The sequence below is a fragment of the Anomaloglossus baeobatrachus genome, chromosome 4 (assembly GCF_048569485.1).
Source record: "Anomaloglossus baeobatrachus isolate aAnoBae1 chromosome 4, aAnoBae1.hap1, whole genome shotgun sequence".
NCBI lineage: Eukaryota > Metazoa > Chordata > Amphibia > Anura > Aromobatidae > Anomaloglossus > Anomaloglossus baeobatrachus.
The window spans coordinates 436,136,389-436,154,414 of NC_134356.1; the positions used below are offsets into that span (position 1 = coordinate 436,136,389).

General features: G+C 43.2%; 1 protein-coding gene and 1 long non-coding RNA gene across 3 annotated transcripts in view; one reads left to right on the forward strand and one right to left on the reverse strand.

Annotated features, from left to right (window-relative positions):
* Positions 1-3,946, forward strand: part of LOC142303777 (uncharacterized) — a 131,738-nt gene extending 127,792 nt beyond the window's left edge. The window contains exon 3 of the long non-coding RNA XR_012753052.1: positions 3,603-3,946. This is a non-coding gene — a long non-coding RNA (uncharacterized LOC142303777). The remainder of the gene's footprint in view (positions 1-3,602) is intronic.
* LOC142303776 (uncharacterized) overlaps positions 1-18,026 on the reverse strand; it is a 135,024-nt gene that overhangs the window by 13,990 nt on the left and 103,008 nt on the right. For both annotated transcript variants that reach the window (XM_075345479.1, XM_075345478.1), the window contains exons 10-11: positions 5,708-5,819; positions 341-453 (exon numbers count right to left, since the gene is read on the reverse strand). In XM_075345479.1, coding sequence (XP_075201594.1) covers positions 341-453; positions 5,708-5,819 — 225 coding nt within the window. The remainder of the gene's footprint in view (positions 1-340; positions 454-5,707; positions 5,820-18,026) is intronic.

The following is an 18,026-nucleotide window of genomic DNA, read 5'->3' on the forward strand; positions in this document are numbered from 1 at the left end:
AAAATTACATAAGTGTTAAACCCTGACATTGCTTCCCAGAAAGTAAAAGGAGAAGCAGCACTTGGCTTTTACTTCTGTAACAACATGACTTAAAGACCACAGTTTCATTATGATTACTTGCAGAGATCTGTTCCTAAATTTCACTTCACTAGAGATAAATTCTTATCAAATACACTGGTTGGTATGAGCACTGGTTGGTATGAGCATTTTTAGTATAAGCATGGTTTGGTATGAGCATTGCTTAATATAAGCATTGTTTGGTATGAGCATTTGGTTAGTATAAGCACCAGTTGGCATAGGTTAGTATTTGTGTACATAGGATCTTGGTTATGAGCCATACCTTGACATCTTCATTCTATTTCTGCAACCCTTTCCTCCTTCCCAATGTATTGAATGGATATTCTTATTCATCAGGTTTCCACATGAAACGCACGGCTTCCCATTACTGTATGGCTGCAGGAAACAGAAAAAAAGAGGTGTTAAACACTTAAGGGTTTGAAGGTTTGAACTTGAAGGGGTTGTATACTACTCGGTCAACCCCTTCTGACTCCACATGTTTAACCCAGGTAAAATCAAAAAAGCCTATATTCAACTTCTGTGCCGGCATCATTCTAGAGGTGTCGGAGCTCGCATTTCCTCACGTTCCCAGGGTTCACGTGACACTGTGACATCACACAAGCCCCGCGACCAGTCAGTACCGGCTTCTGTCTTCCTTCCTTAAGATAAACAAGTTAATCAACATGCAGTGACCGCTACGGCTGCCGCTCATTTCCTGTTGATTGCTCCTGTGTCTGAAGGCTGGCAGACAAAAGCCGGCGCTGATTGGACGTGGGGCTTGCGTGACGTCACAATGACACGTGAACCCTGGGAATGCAAGCTCGGCCACCGCTAGAATGGCGCCGGCACGGGAGGTGAGTATAGGCCTTTCTATTTTACCTTGGGGAAGCATGTGGAATCAGAAGAGGATGTCCTAGTAGTGGACAAACCCTTTAACCTCTTACCATCTTGGAGTTTTTCAAATTTGTTTCCACTTTTATTTTTTCATCCCCTTCTTCCATGTATGATACATTTTTTAACCTTCAGTTGATATTTTGTATTAGGGCCTACTTTTTGCGAAACAAGTTCTAGTTTTGAATGATACTGAATAATCTTTAACAGGGTCAGGACTGCTGACTGTAAATAAATGGCGCTTGCTGGGCTCTGTGCAGCTTCAACATATAATTATGATCAGCGGTTAGGAGGGGATCATGACCCGCTGCGCACCGTAATTACCAGGGTTCCAGTGCAGAACAGTAGTTCTGCCCGGAGACATCATTAGGACCTGATTGGATTAGGTCCTGATGAAGTTAACCCTTTGCGATCTTCTATGTGCTGCAATCAATAGCGATAGTAGCACATTTCAGAGAAGCAGAGAGCTCCTTCTCTTACCTCTCAGGGTCCCCCTGGACATGATCATGGGGGAGTCAAGGGTTGTCATAGCAGCCGGGGGGGGGGGGGGGTCACATGATGACCTCTGGGTCTGCCATGTACGGTAGCCTGTCTGATGTCAGACCCAGCCTGCAGCAGGGTCTAACAGGCGATCTGCAGCCTCACCTCACAATGACAGTATAATGCAATGCCATGCTACTACATGGCAATGCATTACACCAGCGATCAGACTAAGAAAAGTTCAAAGTTCCATAGAGGGACTAGGTAAAAAAAGTTAGGTAAAAAAAAAGTTTGAAAATGTAAAAAAAATAATCACAAAAGAAAATTACCGTATTTTTCGCTTTATAAGATGCAGTTTTGTTCCCCCAAATTTTGGGGGAAAGTAGGGGGTGCGTCTTATAATCCGAATATACGGGAGGGGGGTGTATATACATACACATAGTCCAGTGGAGGTGTTGGCAGCTCTGGAGCGGTGCTGGGGGCTGGTGGGGGCAGGTGAAGCTGCGGGCGGCAGCATTAGATCTCCTGCTCCCACTCATATAATATGCACAGCCGCTGTCCATCAGCAGCGTGGTGGTGAAACTGCATCGCGCTGATGGGCTGGGGTAATGGGGCACATTATATCTGCCTGTGCTCCCTTTGATCGCACATGCCCCCTCCCCCTGTGTTAGATATGGCCCCCATGCTGCTGCCCATAGTAAAATAATAAACTCTTTACTCACCTCCTCCTGCGTGTCTGCCCGGTCTCCCTCCTGCTGCTGTGATCAGGCAAGCAGAGATATCTCTCTGCTGTCCCGATCACATGCCCGGCACTAGAACCAGGAAGTAGAAAGTGCAGGAGACAGGAGGAGCTCAACCCCGAGGAGGGAGACACGAGACAGGACAGTGCTGCAGAAGGTAAGGAAAGAGTTTATTTTACTAAAAGCAGCAACATGGGGGCGATATCTAACAGAGGGTGATGTGTGCCAGCCACAGTGGGCCTGTGTGCCAGCCACAGTGGGCCTGTGTGCCAGCCACAGTGGGCCTGTGTGCCAGCCACAGTGGGCCTGTGTGCCAGCCACAGTGGGCCTGTATGCCAGCCACAGTGGGCCTGTGTGCCAGCCACAAGGGGCCGTGTGCAGCAGTAGGGGGCCTGTGTGCCAGCCACAGTGGGCCTGTGTGCCAGCCAGAGTGGGCCTGTGTGCCAGCCACAGGGGCCGTGTGCCAGCCATAGAGGATGTGTGCCAGCCATAGGGGAAATGTGGCATCACTGGAAGACGTGTTCAATATAAGGTGGCCATATCCAGATTAAGGGGGCTAATTTTAGGATGAGGGGGCTATGAGGGACATATACCCTATATTATTTGTTAGACAGACACTGGCATTATAAGACGGACCCCATTTATTACAAAATTCTCTATTCCTTCACCAAATTTGGGGGTGCGTCTTATAATCAGGTGCGTCTTATAAAGCGAAAAATACGGTATACCCAAAAATACATTTATTTATATATAAAACAGAAATAAACAAAAAAGTACACGTATTTGGTATTGCCGCATCCGACCTGACCTGATCTATATAACTGTCACTATATAACCCCTTCAGTGAACAGTTTAAAAAAAATGCAGCAAAAAAATGCTTTTTTATAATACTGCAAAAAAGACTACTCGGGGGATATAACACCCTTGGGACTAGTCCCCCACGCTCATTAGCATAAGATAAAAGATCTTTAGAAATACTTTTTCTAAAGATCTCTTTATCTATGCTACTAGATGCTGGGACAGTTAGGCAGGGATTAGCAATATGTACCCAACAACTGCTCATGGTTCTGGGTGCATATTGCACCTGACAGGTTCCCTTTAAAGAAGCTTCTTTAAGTGTATAAATAAGACCTGTCAGTTCTCATGACATGCCTATTTAAAAAAAAAATATTTGTATTAATCCTCTTTATAGGCATAATTTTTTAATTTTATGGTATCATTTTACTTTAAAGATTTTATATTAGTGTAATTAAAAAAAGGAATGTCAGCCACTGCTTTTGTTCTGTTTTTTTTTTTAAAGAATCTGTCACCAGGGTTTTGCTCCCTAAACTGAGAGCAGCATGATGTAGAGACAGAGACCCTGATTCCAGCGATGTGTCACTTACTGAGCTGCTTGCCGTCATTTTGATAAAATCAATGTTTTTACCGTTGCAGATCTAGCAGTTACGCAGAGCTCATGAATATGCTGGACTACCTATCAGCAGGACAAGTAGTCCTACTGTGTCACCACCACCACAGCTACTGCCTCACCACCGTGTAGTGCTGCCGCCTCACCACCGTGCGGAGCTGCCGCCTCACCACCGTGCGGAGCTGCCGCCTCACCACCGTGCGGAGCTGCCGCCTCACCACCGTGCGGAGCTGCCGCCTCACCACCGTGCGGAACTGCCTCCCAACCTACACCTCACCTACTGTCTCGTCCCCAAAATCCTATAGAATGTAAGCCCACAAGGGCAGGGTCCTCTTTCCTCTGTACTAGTCTGTCTATGTATTCTGTATGTAACCCGTTATCATATACAGCACCATGGAATCAATGGTGCTCTATAAATAAATATTAATAAATAATAATAATGATAATCTACTACTGATTAATCAGTAAGGGACACATCACTGGAATCAGGATCTCTGCCCCTACATTATGCTGCTCTCAAATTAGGTGGTAACAACCTGGTGATAGATTCCCTTTAACAAGCACTCTCATCAGCTGGGATAGCTTTAGTGTTCAGGTCATATAAAGTACAAGGATGACGCACATACAGTTGGTTACAAGTGTATTTGGACAGTGATATAATTTCCATTTTATTCTGGCATTTCATCACAAGGGATGTGAAACAGAGTTATTAAGATGAGAAAATGTAGACATGTGGAGTCACCAAACTATTGCAGTAACCATTTAGGAATTACGGCTATTTTCTACAAACATAAATACATATTATCCATACACATAATAGTTTGCAAACAATGACTGCCTTAATAGAATGTACCATCAGAAAATGATGTATTGCTGTTTATTTTTTTCCATCTTTATGTGCTTCTGCACTGCTTATAGACTTTAAATGTCTGGATAGTCCCGCTCTTACTCTGCAGTGACAATCTTAAACGTCACTGCATAGGAGCTCATCTACACACAATCAGATAGAGAAAATCGGAGTCACCATAGAGAAGACAGACAGTTTCTTACCATCTGTGCCATTCCAATAGCTGCATACACAGTGATAAAATAACGTGTGTGTACACAGTAATAGGCAGTGCTGACGTCGTCTCCTCCTCCATATGGAGCGATCATGTGATCACTATGTATATGGAGGGTGTAGGAGCTGCTGAGTCCTAGGAGATCTTGACAGATTTGCCATGTAACTAGCAGGCTGGGGTAAATATACCAGCCCCAGTTACAGAGGAAATAGGATAAAAATATTGAAATGCCTCCTAAAGGTCTTTTCACAATGTGCAAATATTCAGATTTATATTTTTTAAAATAAGTTGAAAACCCAGTATGGTTTCCTTTACACTTCACATATAATTGCTGCTTGGTGTTAATATATCACATAAAATCCCAATCAAATTCCTTTTCAGTTAATAGGTGTATCATGAAAAAAAATGTGGAAAAGCTCAAGGGGTAGGAATACTTTTTCGTGGCTCTATAGCCATGTATAACTCTGTAATAATGTGCTGTGTCTGGGATAAAAAAAATATAAAGGAAATGACCTGGGAAGGCAGAGTAATGTTATGGGGCAGAGATCTTTGCTGTTTTTTTTCTGCAAGATTTAGATTGTTTGACAGGTTTCTCAACATTTGTGCCGTACTTGTAGTTGCTTAAGCAATAAAATATAATGTAATACTGTAGCATTGGGGTCTATTACAAAGCTGCCACTGGCTGGGCTTCGTGGCTGTACAGACATTGCAGGCACTGGTGCCTTCGTGACTACCCGCACCCTGCTATTATGTTGTAGGGAGAGGAAGGAGTTAGAAATGGGTGAAAGAAGGATGGTTCTCTCCTCCATTTCCAATCTCTTAAATTCAGCTTTCGTGATTAACCGTGGCATCTAAAGGGTTTAACTGCTACGATGTGACCTAGCTCAATTGCAGTAGCTAGACTTGGATTATATGGAGCAGGGTGAGTACACATTGTTTTGGGTAATGAACGCTATTAGGGGAGTTGGAGGTGGATTGGTCCAATGAATATGTGCTGTAAAACAAAAAATATTAGCAAACATCAAATTTAAAAAATAAACACACGATGCAAGAGATATAAAATTCCTCACCTGTTCCTTAGCACAATAGCCACATAACATGCGTGTAGCCAACTCCATTTCATGGTTTTCCGCTTCATCATGGCAACCATCACATGGGTAAGCCTTGCCACAGCAAGGGAACCTAACAGATAAAGGAAAAGTAGAGATATGTGATCATTAAGGTGCAACAAATTATTCAATACATCATACAAATTGTCTCTCCAGGAAAGGAGACAAACTCTAGCGCCACCTATTGGACCAATACATCATATACATATAACAGGTATAAATATAGAATCTGTAAAGAAAAACATGTAATGGATAGGTTATCCCTGAACAATGATAATGTTATTTTTTAGAAAACACAAATCCGTAATGTAGGAAGCATGACTTACTAGGTATAGGATTTATAGTAGTAGGTTTTAAATGAGTTTTTCAATTTTATAAAGTGGTGACAATATGATTGCATAGTTGTAAAAGACCAAACACAAATACTAATCCCTCACCATGGGTCCACAGCTGGCTCTCCACAGCTACAATCACTGAGCCATCTACATTAGCACAGCCTTTTGTTCAGTGACTGGCTGCAGCGGTGATGTGCGCTGGCGTCAACGTGGAGAGCTGTCACTGGACCTGGAAGGAGATTACTAGCTCTGCTTGCTCTTTTATAACTATGCAATCATTTGGGCACCATTTTTTGTAGAAGTGGAAACCCCTTTAAAAAAAAAGACAAGACCGACACTGGCCAATAGTCATTATGATTCACTTACAATAATTTGGTAGTGTAAATGAAGGGACAACCCCATGAAAATGCTATTGCTTATGTCCAGGTAATTATTAGGACTTCAAAACTGAAGGCAGCTGTCCACTATATGTAAAAAACTTGCACTGGCGCCATTTCAGAGTTATCAGCGCCAAGACTCCTGTGACCTTATTATGCCATGTGAGCCCTGTAGACAATCAGTGGCTGCTATTCGGCTACTGAGCTCTACTTCCGCTTGACCAAGGGTTCGTTAGAGGGAAGAGAGCAGCAGCTCAGTAGTACCCGTGAATTATTATGCCACGTAAAAAAAGCAGCCAATGTAACGCAAGTGCCGTCATCTACATCACTGGAACGCCGATGCAGGAGGGGAGTATATGTTATTTGTTTTTTACAAGGTGAACTTATTAGTGTAAAAAGAGGTTGTAATGTTTAGGTATTGGACAACCCCTTTAACACCTTCAAGCTCCATGACATGATATGATATATATGTCATGGAACAGACAAGACTCTGGAAGGTATTCAGAAGAAGACCCCGCTCCACAGAGGGTAGATGCCGGCTATATTATATATCTGACATCTGCCTCTAACAGCTATGATCACTGTCATCCACTTCATAAAAGCTGCTGTCAAACGTGGGGAGGCGATGGGCTGCTATGAAAGCTGAAGGCACCAGTCAAGTGATTCCTTCTGCCATGTCCAGACTGCAGCTGGATGTCATAGGTGGTTGTAATTTTCACTATATACTGCAATTCTCTTCTATTGCAGTATATAATACAAATGATCAAATGATCACAGGTTCAATGGACTAACAAATAAAGAAGCAGAAAAAGAAGTTTAATAAGAAATGTAAAAAATAAAAAAATAACATATTTGGTACCACGGAGTCCAGAAACATCCAGAAAATATAAAATTATCCCCTTCATCCCAGAGCAATTTTCCATTTTTTGTTTTTTCTTCCTTCTCTTCCAAAAGTCAGAACTTTTTTTTATTTTTCCACATACGGTAATCGTGTGAGGGCTCCTTTTTTGAGGGACAAGTTGAAATTTTGAATAACACCACTCATTTGAGTGATGTTATTCAAAAGTGAGAAAATAGTTCCAAGTACGTTGAAATAGCAAAAAAAATTGCAATTATTTTCTGGGTTTTTATTTACCATGTTTACTATATCCCCATAACGACGGCCTAACGTCTCAAGACGTCAGAAAAACAGGATACTTGTTCTGTACCGACGCTTTGAGATGTCATGCCAAAAAAGCCTGTTGCGCCCCCCCAGCGACGGAAAATCTCCGGGATTTCAGCTACCGGGGGTAGTTGAGACCCTGGAAATCATGATTCAGGTCGTTTTCTCCGGTCCCCACTCACGTGATCACCAGTATACACCGTATACCGATTATCACGTTACAGTAAATGACAGCGCCGGTAAAAAAATGGTTTATCTCCCATCTGGCATGATCAAATATGTCAGATGGGAGATAAATCTCCTCCCCAGTCCCCTCCGGTCCCCCAGTGTCGCCAAAGTGCCCCCCTGACACCCACCCCCCTTTCCATAATCCAAGACGGCGGCGCGCACACCAGCACGCCACCCGCATTCATCCCACTCCTCTGATTTCTGTTGCATGTGTCATGACACATGCGACAGAAAACTCCTCCCCAGGTCCTGCCAGGTCACACCCTATACCCCCCCCTCCCGGTGTTCCCCGATGTTCCCAGTACCTTTTACAGCGTTGATCCCCCGCGATCCCTTCTCTTCACAATGAATGGTGGTCACATGCACAGAGCAGCTGACAGCCAGCTTCCTGCTTTCAGACACGCTGGCTGGCTGCTCGCACTCTGCTGCTGTGGACCCGGGAAGAGTGGGTACAATGATACTGCACCCACTCTCCTCAAATGGAGGGTCTGCACTCCTAGAAAATGGGCGATACGTTCCCTGAACGTGCCCCCATATTCTAGAAGGTCCAGAAACGTTGTGGAACCTCCAAAGTGGATTACAGCGGACCCGTTTTTTTTTCTTTTCAATAATTTGGTGAAAGAGGGAATGTGTTGGGGAGTGTTTTTTCAAATAAAATTTTATTTTGTTGTCAATTTTTTTTTTATTACTGTCAATTAGTTATGTTGGGTATCAAATAGACGCCGTGACATTACTAACTGCTGGGCTTGAATGCTAGGTGACATTACAGCTGGTATCAATGCCATTTATTACCCCGTTTGCCACCGCACCAGAGCAACGGGATGAGTTGGGCCGAAGCATAGGATTGGCGCATCTAATAGATGTGCCACTTCTGGGGCGGCTGCGGCCTGCTATTTTGAGGCTGGGAAGAGTCCAATAACCATGGCTCTTCCCATCCTGAGACCCCAGCTGTCAGCTTCGCCTTGCCTGGTGATCTAATTTGGGGGGGACTCCACGTTTGTTTGTTTTTTTTAATTATTTATTTATAAATAATTAAAAAAAACAAACAAACAGCCTGGGGAGCCCTCCAAATTGATCACAAGGTAAGGTGAAGCTGTCAGCTCTGGTTTGCAGGCTACAGCTGTCTGCTTTACCCTAGCTGGCTATCAAAAATAGGGGGGACCCCACATAGCTTACTTTAAATTTTTTTTTGGGGCTAAATATGAGGCTAGGCACTTTTTACTGGCACATGAAAGGCACTAAAGGATGCCAGCTTAGAATATGAAGGGGGGTGGGACATTATATATGTTTGACAGCTATCCATTCATCCGTTGTAGCATTTTAGGCTGTGTGCCTACAATCAGGGTTTGCAGCATTTTGGGCGCGGAGTGTTTTCCCTGCGTCCATAACGCTGTATTGTGCAGCAGAAGCACAGTGGAAGGATTTTTAGAAATCCCATGCCCACTGTGCTTCTTTTCTCCGCAGCATAAACTGACCTGTGGTGCAGCTTCCCGAGCCTCAGCATGTCAATTTATGCTGCGGAGACGAGAGTGCTCTCTGCAGGTAGAATAGAACTAAAGTCCACAGTAGCCTGAACCCAAATTGTGGGCATGGACCCCGCTGTGTTCTTCCGTGGACAACACTCACATCTCTGCAGGAAGGCTGACACTGTGTACTAGATGTCGTGTCGCTGGATCATGGCTATTAGCTTAAAAGTGAGAAATTTGTTGCTACAGCAACATTTTTGTGAAGTACCTGTGGATTCAAAATGCTTACTATACTTCTGAATAAAATCCTTGAGGGGTCCAGTTTCCAAAATGGGGTCACTTGTGGGGGGTTTCTGCTGTATACAGTAGGTAGCCAAGGGGCCCTGCAATTGTGACATGGTGCCTGCAATTTATTTCAACTTTTCCAAAATTCAAATGCTGCTCCTTCCATTCCAAGCCCTCCCATTTATCCAAACAGAGGTTTTTGGTCACATGTGGGATATCCCTGCGCTCATAAAAAATTGGATAACAACCTGTGGGGTCCACTTTTTGTTGTTGCCTCTTGAAAAAGTGAGAAATCTGATGCTAAAGCAACATTTTTGTGAAAAAAATTAAAATTTTCAATATGGTGACCTAAGCTTATCAAATTCTGTGAAGTACTCGTGGATTCAAAATGCTCACTATACACCTAGATAAAAGCCTTGAGGTGTCTTGTTTCCAGAATGGGGACACTTGTGGGGGACCTCCACTGTTTAGGCACCTTAGGGGTCCAAATGCGACATAGCATCCGCTAATGATTCCAACCAATTGTGCAGTCAAATGGCGCTCCTTCACGTCTGAGCCCTGCCGTGCACCCAAACAGTTGATATCCACCACACATAAGGTATCAGCATACTCAGGAGAAATTGCAAAATAAATTGTATACTGAATTTTTTCCTTCTACTCTTGTTAAAAAAAAAAAGCTATCTGGTTGAAGTAAGAATTTTGTGGTAAATTTTTTATTTTCACAGCTCAACATTATAAACATCTGTGAAGCAACTGGGGGTTCAGGGTACTCACCAAACATCTAGATAAATTCCTTGAGGGGTCTATTTTCTAAAATGTGGCCACATGTTGGGGAGCTTTACTTTATACGCACCTCAGGGGGTCTCCTAATGCAACATGGTGTCCGCTATTGATTACAGCCAATTTTGCAGTCAAATGGCACTCCTTCCCTTCCGGGCCCTGCTGTGTGCCCAAACAGTTGATTTCCACCACATATAAGGTATCGCCAAACTCAGGAGAAATTGCACAATAAATTTCATGGTGATTTTCTTTCTGTTACCCTTGTGAAAATAGCTACCTGGTTGAAGTAACAATTTTGTGGCAAAATTTTATTTTTTTATTTTCATGGCTCAACGTTATAAAATTCTGTGAAGCACCTGGGGGGTTCAGGGTACTCACCAAACATCTAGATAAATTCCTTGAGGGGCCTAGTTTCCAAAATAAGGTCACTTGTGGGGGGTTTCTGCTGTTTATGTACCCTAGGGGCCCAACAAATGCGACATGGTGCCCGAAATCTTTTTCAGCCAAATTTCCTTTCCAAAATTCAAATATTGCAAATTCCGTTCCAAGCCCTCCCATTTGTCCAAACAAAGGTTTCAGACCACATGTGAGGTATCACCACGCTCATAAGAAAGTGGGTAACAAACATTGGGGTCAAAGTTTTGGAATTACCTCTTGAAAAAGTGAAAAACTTGATGCTAAAGCAACATTTTTGAGAAAAAAAATGAAAATTTTCAATATGACAATGTAACGTTAACAAAATCTGTGAAGTATCTGTAGGTCCAAAATGCGCACTAAACCCCTAGATAAAAGCTTTGAGAGGTCTAGTTTCCAGAATGGCATCACTTGTGAGTGGTTTCTGCTGTTTAGGTACCTTAGCGGATCCGTAAATGCAACATGGTGCCCGCAAACTATTTCAGCCAAATTTGCTTTCAAAATTCAAATATTGCTCCTTCTGTTCCGAGCCCTCCCATTTCTCCAAACAGAGGTTTCTGACCACATGTGGGATATCGGCGTGTTCATAAGAAAGTGGGTAACAAGTTTTGGGGTCCATTTTGTTGTGTTATTTCTTTTAAAAGTGAATAATTTTGGGGTAGAGCAACATTTTTAGGTAAAATTTTATTTTTTGCTTTTTTTCACTCCACATTGTTTTAGTTCCTGTGAAGCACCTGAAGGGTTAATAAACTTCGTGGATGTGGTTTTGAGTACTTTGGGGGGTGCAGTTGTTAGAATGGTGTCACTTTTGGGTATTTTCTGTCAGCTAGGCCTCTTAAAGTCACTTCAAATGTGATGTGGTCCCTAAAAAAATGGTTTTGTAAATTTTGATGTAAAAATGAGAAACTGCTAATTTCCTAACAAAAAAAAAAATTGTTTCCAAAATTGTAATGTAAAGTAGACATGTGGGAAATGTTATTTATTTACTATTTTGGGTCACAGAAGTCTCTGGTTTAAATGGTATAAAAATTCAAAAGTTAAAAACTACTAAATTTTCAAACTTTTTGCCAAAATTCAATTTTTTTTGATAAATAAACGCAAAAAATTATTGTCCTAAATTTGGTACTAACATGAAGTCCAATAGTTAACGAAAAAACAATCTCAGAATCACTGGGATTCGTTGAAGCGTTCCAGAGTTATAACCTGATAACACTGACACTGTTCAGAATTGCAAAATTTGGTCTGGTCATTAAGGTGAAAATGAGCTTTGTCACTAAGGGGTTATGGTAAAACTGACCAGGCAATGTTTCTCCATTCTAGATACCAAATATGCAGATTTTTTTTTTTTTTCTTTTAGTGGTGGAAAATAAAAAAAAAAGAGTAAATTTATAAAAAAAAAAAAGATATACCATACTTTTTATTTTTGGGATATGGGACTTTTTACGGATACTATTTTGGGGTAAACAAGTTGTTCTAATCACCTCTTATTGCATTTTATTGCAATGTTGCAGCGACCAAGAAACGTAATTTTCGAGTTTTGAATTTTTTTTTCTTGTTACGCTGTTTACTGATTGGTTAAATTTATTTTGTATAATTGGATTTTTATAAACACAGTAATGTCAAAATATATAAGAAATATTTTTAAGTTTTATCATATGCTGTTAAGTCGATCAGTAAATGCCGTAATGAGAAAAAGAAAATAAAAAAACACAATTGCAATAATGCTAACAAATGCATTAATAACCTGTTAAAGCATAGTATATATCGCAAAACTGTATAAATAAAACAACTGTAGAAATAAAAACATCAGCCTGCCACACAAAAAACAAGCTCCTTTGATGGTAATTTAAAAAGGGTTACTTATCTCAAAAAATGGGGGCACCAACACAATTTTATTTTTTGCTAAATTTTTAAGGCAATAAATTAAAAAACAACTTAAAGAAGTTGTCCAGTTACCAAAACTGTTTTTTTTTTTTTTTATAAATCTTGCTATTATGTGCCTCTAAACACATCTATCACGTTATTTTAACAATATTATCTTTTATCATGGTCTAGCATAACATCTTCATTTCTGGCTCCAGCTCTGATGGAGTTAATCTCTCTCTTAACTTCCTGTGTTCAGTTACTACAACTTCCATAATCCTTTGCAGTAACTAGCAATCTATCTCCCAACCCATTCTGACTGTTCCCTCCCCTCAGATCTCCACCACAACAGTTCCCTCCCCTCCTTCCTGTGTGCACTGCCTAATCATGGTAATAGAGCTTTTATCCTTTGGTCTTTCTGTGCTGCATGTCACTATCTGTCTCCACTATGGGACTTGTAGTGCAGGTGACCGGATGATACATGTCACTAACTGCCCCTCTCTGTGATTTCTGCTGCATAGTACCAACTGTATACACTCTCACCTGCACTACAAGTCCCATAGTGGAGACAGTGACATGCTCTGCTCTGACACATAGTGTGCTGCATGTCACTGTCTCCACTATGGGACTTGTTGTGCAGGTGAGAGTGTATACAGTTGGTAGTATGCAGCAGAAATCACAGAGTGGGGACAGTGACATGTATCATCCGGTCACCTGCACTACAAGTCCCATAGTGGAGACAATTAGTGACATGCAGCAAACTATGTGTCAGAGCAGAGCATGTCACTGTCTCCACTCTGGAACTTGTAGTGCAGGTGACAGAGTGGAGCAGATTGGTCCCATGCAGCTGTGCTGCTGGTGGAAGTATATGATCACACTGGCGACACCGCCCGTTCTCCTGACAGCTGAGCAGAGCGGGCGGGTGGACAGTGTGATCACATACTTGCGTGACAGGGGGGATTTCAGTGGAGGAAACCCCCCCTGTACTCCACACTGGAGCCCGTACCTCCCACAGCTGAATGCTGGTAAGCGCGCGCTCTGCCTTCACCGCTCCACAGTAAAGTTCTCCGGCTCCTCCCCTCGATGCTGTGCTGTGACGTGCGGTAGTCACCGCCCACAGCCCTGTCAGTCACTGTGAGTGGCGCCGGCATCCTGTGACGTACCCGTCTTGTTTGAGAGCCCGGAAATGCCGGGACGTCAGAGGATGCCGGCGGCCACAGCTCCAGGCGGTCATGTGACAGGCACTGAGCGTGCAGGATAGCGCCGCTCAGTGCCAGAAATGGAAATAGAGGCTATTGAAGAAGATGCAGACAATAATAAGTGAAAATCATTGGGGGAAAAAAAAAATGGGTGGACCACCCCTTTAAGTTTGAAGCTCCATAATGGCAATTTTTACTCCTAAAGCAATGGCAGAATTGCATTGTTTTTTTTGTTCCACCATGTCACTGCACTTAGAATTTTTTTTGGGGCCATCCTCCATAAAACCACATGTACACATTGAGTATTTGGTGACTTTTTATCTCAGTATTTGTAGCCAAAACCAGGAGTGGGGAAAAATACAAAAGTGGTGCCGTGTTTCTATTATACTTTTCCTCTGATTGTTCCACTCCTGGTTTTGGCTACAAAATACTCCCCAAATACTGAACGTGTGCACGTGGCCTAACTCTATATTGTAAAATGTATGGTGTAATTCAAAATGTCAACTCATCCCACTAAAAAGCAAGCCCTTGTATGTTTACCGTATTTTCCGGCGTATAACATGACTTTTTAACCCCTGAAAATGTTCTCAAAAGTCGTGAGTTGTCTTATACGGCGGTGCACGGTGCCGTCATTTTCACACCATAAAAGATATTCTCACCTCTCCTCCGTTCTCGCGCTTCCTCCAGCTGCTTCTTGCAGTCTGCAGGCACACAGACCCCTCTGTGATAGCGTCCAGTGCACGGAGCCGCCGCTGCAGGATGTTGTCATGGCTTTACTGCAGTTGAATGCTTTACGGCGCCACAAAGCATTCAATTGCAATAAAGCGCTGACAGAGGCGGCCCGGTGTATTGGTCACTAACACATAGGGGTCTGTGTGCCTGTGGTGCACAAGAAACACTGCTCCATGATCGCGTCCAATATACAGGACCGCCGAGGTTGTCAGCGCTTTACTGCAGTTGAATGCTTTGTGGCGCAATAAAGTTTGTCAACTGTAGTAAAGCCATGACAACATCCTGCGGTGGCCGCTCAGTTCACGCTATCATGGATTGGTCTGTGTGCCTGCGGACTGCAAGAAGTAGCAGGAGGCACCGCGGGAACGGAGGAGAGGTGAGAATATCTTTTATTGTGTGTAAACAAGGCATGATAGGGGACAGATGGGAACCAGCAGGAGGACATTATTAAACAATGAGCTCATTACTGCACAGGAGATTACTGCAGGGGACATTACTAAACAATGGGGACATTACAGCAGGGGACATTACTAAACAATGGGGACATTACAGCACAGGAGATTACTGCAGGGGACATTACTAAACAATGGGGACATTACAGCAGGGGACATTACTAAACAATGGGGACATTACAGCAGGGAACATCACAAAACAATGGGGATATTACTCTGGTCAGCTTACACTCCAGTATATAAGATATATGCCAAACTCTATATTTTAAAAATAGCAACAAAAAGAGGACAATGGCCTCCAAAAATTAAGTATTACTCACAGCAAGTTGGGCTGCAGTGTGTACATCGCCCAGGCCAAAAGCTAATGCTCTACCAGGATACAGCTAAACCCCCACTAATGTGGAAGCATCACAAGTGCAGGAGAAGCAGATCACACACCTCCATGGAATGGAGGGGAGGCGAATGCTAGATCATAAAACTGCACACTAGTGGCCTTGCATTGTAGAGTGTCTGTCCGTGCATGATACACAGTGGGGTACGGCTTGGCAGCCCGCCTGATCTAATAGAAGGGCGTCACCTAATAGGCTGCGGGTTTGTGACTGTGCCATCTGCATGTGAACAGCGCTCTATGCAAGCCACTAGTGTGCAGTTTTATGATCTAGCATTCGCCGCCCCTCCATTCCATGGAGGTGTGTGTGTGATCTGCTTCTCCTGCACCTGTGATGCTTCCACATTAGTGGGGGTTTAGCTGTATCCTGGTAGAGCATTAGCTTTTGGCCTGGGCGATGTACACACTGCAGCCCAACTTGCTGTGAGTAATACTTAATTTTTGGAGGCCATTGTCCGCTTTTTGTTGCTATTTTTATATTTAGTGTAGGGACCTACAGACATGAGGTCCCGTGACGAGGGTGTAGGCTTACGTTTTATGGCCATAAATACCAACAAAAACCTCATATTTTTTTGTTTGTACAGGATACAGCCAGGCCCCTTTCTGTTGGGCCTTGCATTGTAGAGTGTCTGTCCGTGCATGATACACAGTGGGGTACGGCTTGGCAGCCCGCCTGATCTAATAGAAGGGCGTCACCTAATAGGCTGCGGGTTTGTGACTGTGCCATCTGCATGTGAACAGCGCTCTATGCAAGCCACTAGTGTGCAGTTTTATGATCTAGCATTCACCTCCCCTCCAAAACCAGCAAGTTTTGGCCTGGGCGATGTACACACTGCAGCCCAAATTGCTGTGAGTCAAACTCTATATTTTAACTGGAAAAGTTGGTGGTCGTCTATACGACCAGTCGTGTTATACACAGAAAAATACGGTACGTCAAGGCAAAAATAAATATTATTGCTATTAAATGGAGAGGAAAAAAAAGAAAATTGTCTGAAGGAGGAAAGGGATTAATGTTACTTCATGTATATGGAAGCATGAATGTACACATGGCAATATTCTAATATCTAACCAGTCATTGCTATGAGTGACACAGTCAATAAAGATCTCCAGAATTACTGCGTATACCAACCTTTAGGATATTGATCAGATCATTAGCAAATTTCTTAATTTTTTGATATGCTGTAAATAAATGTAGAATAATTAAGAATGGGGCGTGGCCTGGACGGCAATGTGAGGAGACGTGTCTGTGGAGCTCTCCTGCAAACACCCATGATAAATACCTGAACACCGCTGTTATCACTGCCTCAGCCGGCTGTCAGGAAGATAAGGTGGTGAAGACTTGTCTGGGGTGAGTCTGGTGGATGCAGAGCGGTGCCATGGTCCGTCCCAGGCAAAAAGATAATGGAGGCGGGAAAGTCCCCAGCTCTCAAGATGGTGCCATGATAAGGGAGGACGCTGAGAAAGCTAATGCAGCCTGTCAACAAAGAATGCAGGTCATAGCAAGGCTGGAGAAGTTTGCCTGGACTCCAGAGAAATCACTTCAGCATATAGATAACAGAGGTGAGAAAGGAGAGGAGGGGGAAGATAATGCCAGCTCTGATGAGATGGGGGATGGTGAAGAGCAGCAAGATAATACAGGAGAGATGGAGTAAGCACATAGTGCAGAGGAGGCTACAGAAAACCCCACTTTAAAGGACGTTTTTGCAGTGGTGTCTTTTTGTAAAGAAGCTCTGACAACCCTGACAAAGCAAATTAAGGGATTACAGGCAGAGGTTGCTGGCATTAAGAAAGACCTCAAAAAAGCAGACCTGAGAACATGAACTGTGGAGGAGAGAGTGGGGATAACAGAGGATCATATTACAAAACTACAAAAGTCTGAAAAAACATTTGCACAGCAGATAGCTGAAATCATGGCAAAAAACGATGATTTAGAGAATCGCTCTAGAAGGAATAACATCAGGATTGTCGGCATCCCTGAGAAAGCGGAAGGAAGAAACCCCACTGAATATGTAGAAGACTGGCTTAGGGAAAAAATTGGGGCTAATGTCTTATCCAAGCTCTATGCCGTGGAACGTGCACACAGAGTCCCGATGCAGCCACAACCAGCAGGCAAGGGCCCTCGCACTATGCTAGCCAAGCTCCTCAACTACAGGGACAGGGACACTATACTGCGAAAGGCAAGAGACATGGAGGATCTTATGATTGACGGCCAGAGAATTTCCATATACCCGGACTACTCCATTTGTGTCCAAAAGCTACGTATGACTTTTACTGGAGTAAAGAGGCGCCTGCGAGAGATTGGGGTGCAATACTCAATGATGTTCCCAGCAAAGCTAAGAGTGACGGCGTTGGAGCGGGTGCACTTTTTTACAACTCCGGAGGAAGCCATGCAGTGGTTGGACGCAAACGAAAAGCGGATCCGTTTGAAGGAATGAGCTGACTGAATCTGCAGTGTGTTGGAGAAGGCCGGCTGAGGCTCTACGACATCCTTAGGAGCTTACAGGGGACCCTTCTTGTTTTTTCTTTTTTTTTCTTCCTTCCCTTTGGGATTGAGGTAGTATGCAGGGGGAATGCGAAGGGTTTGATGTCAGCTTCGCAG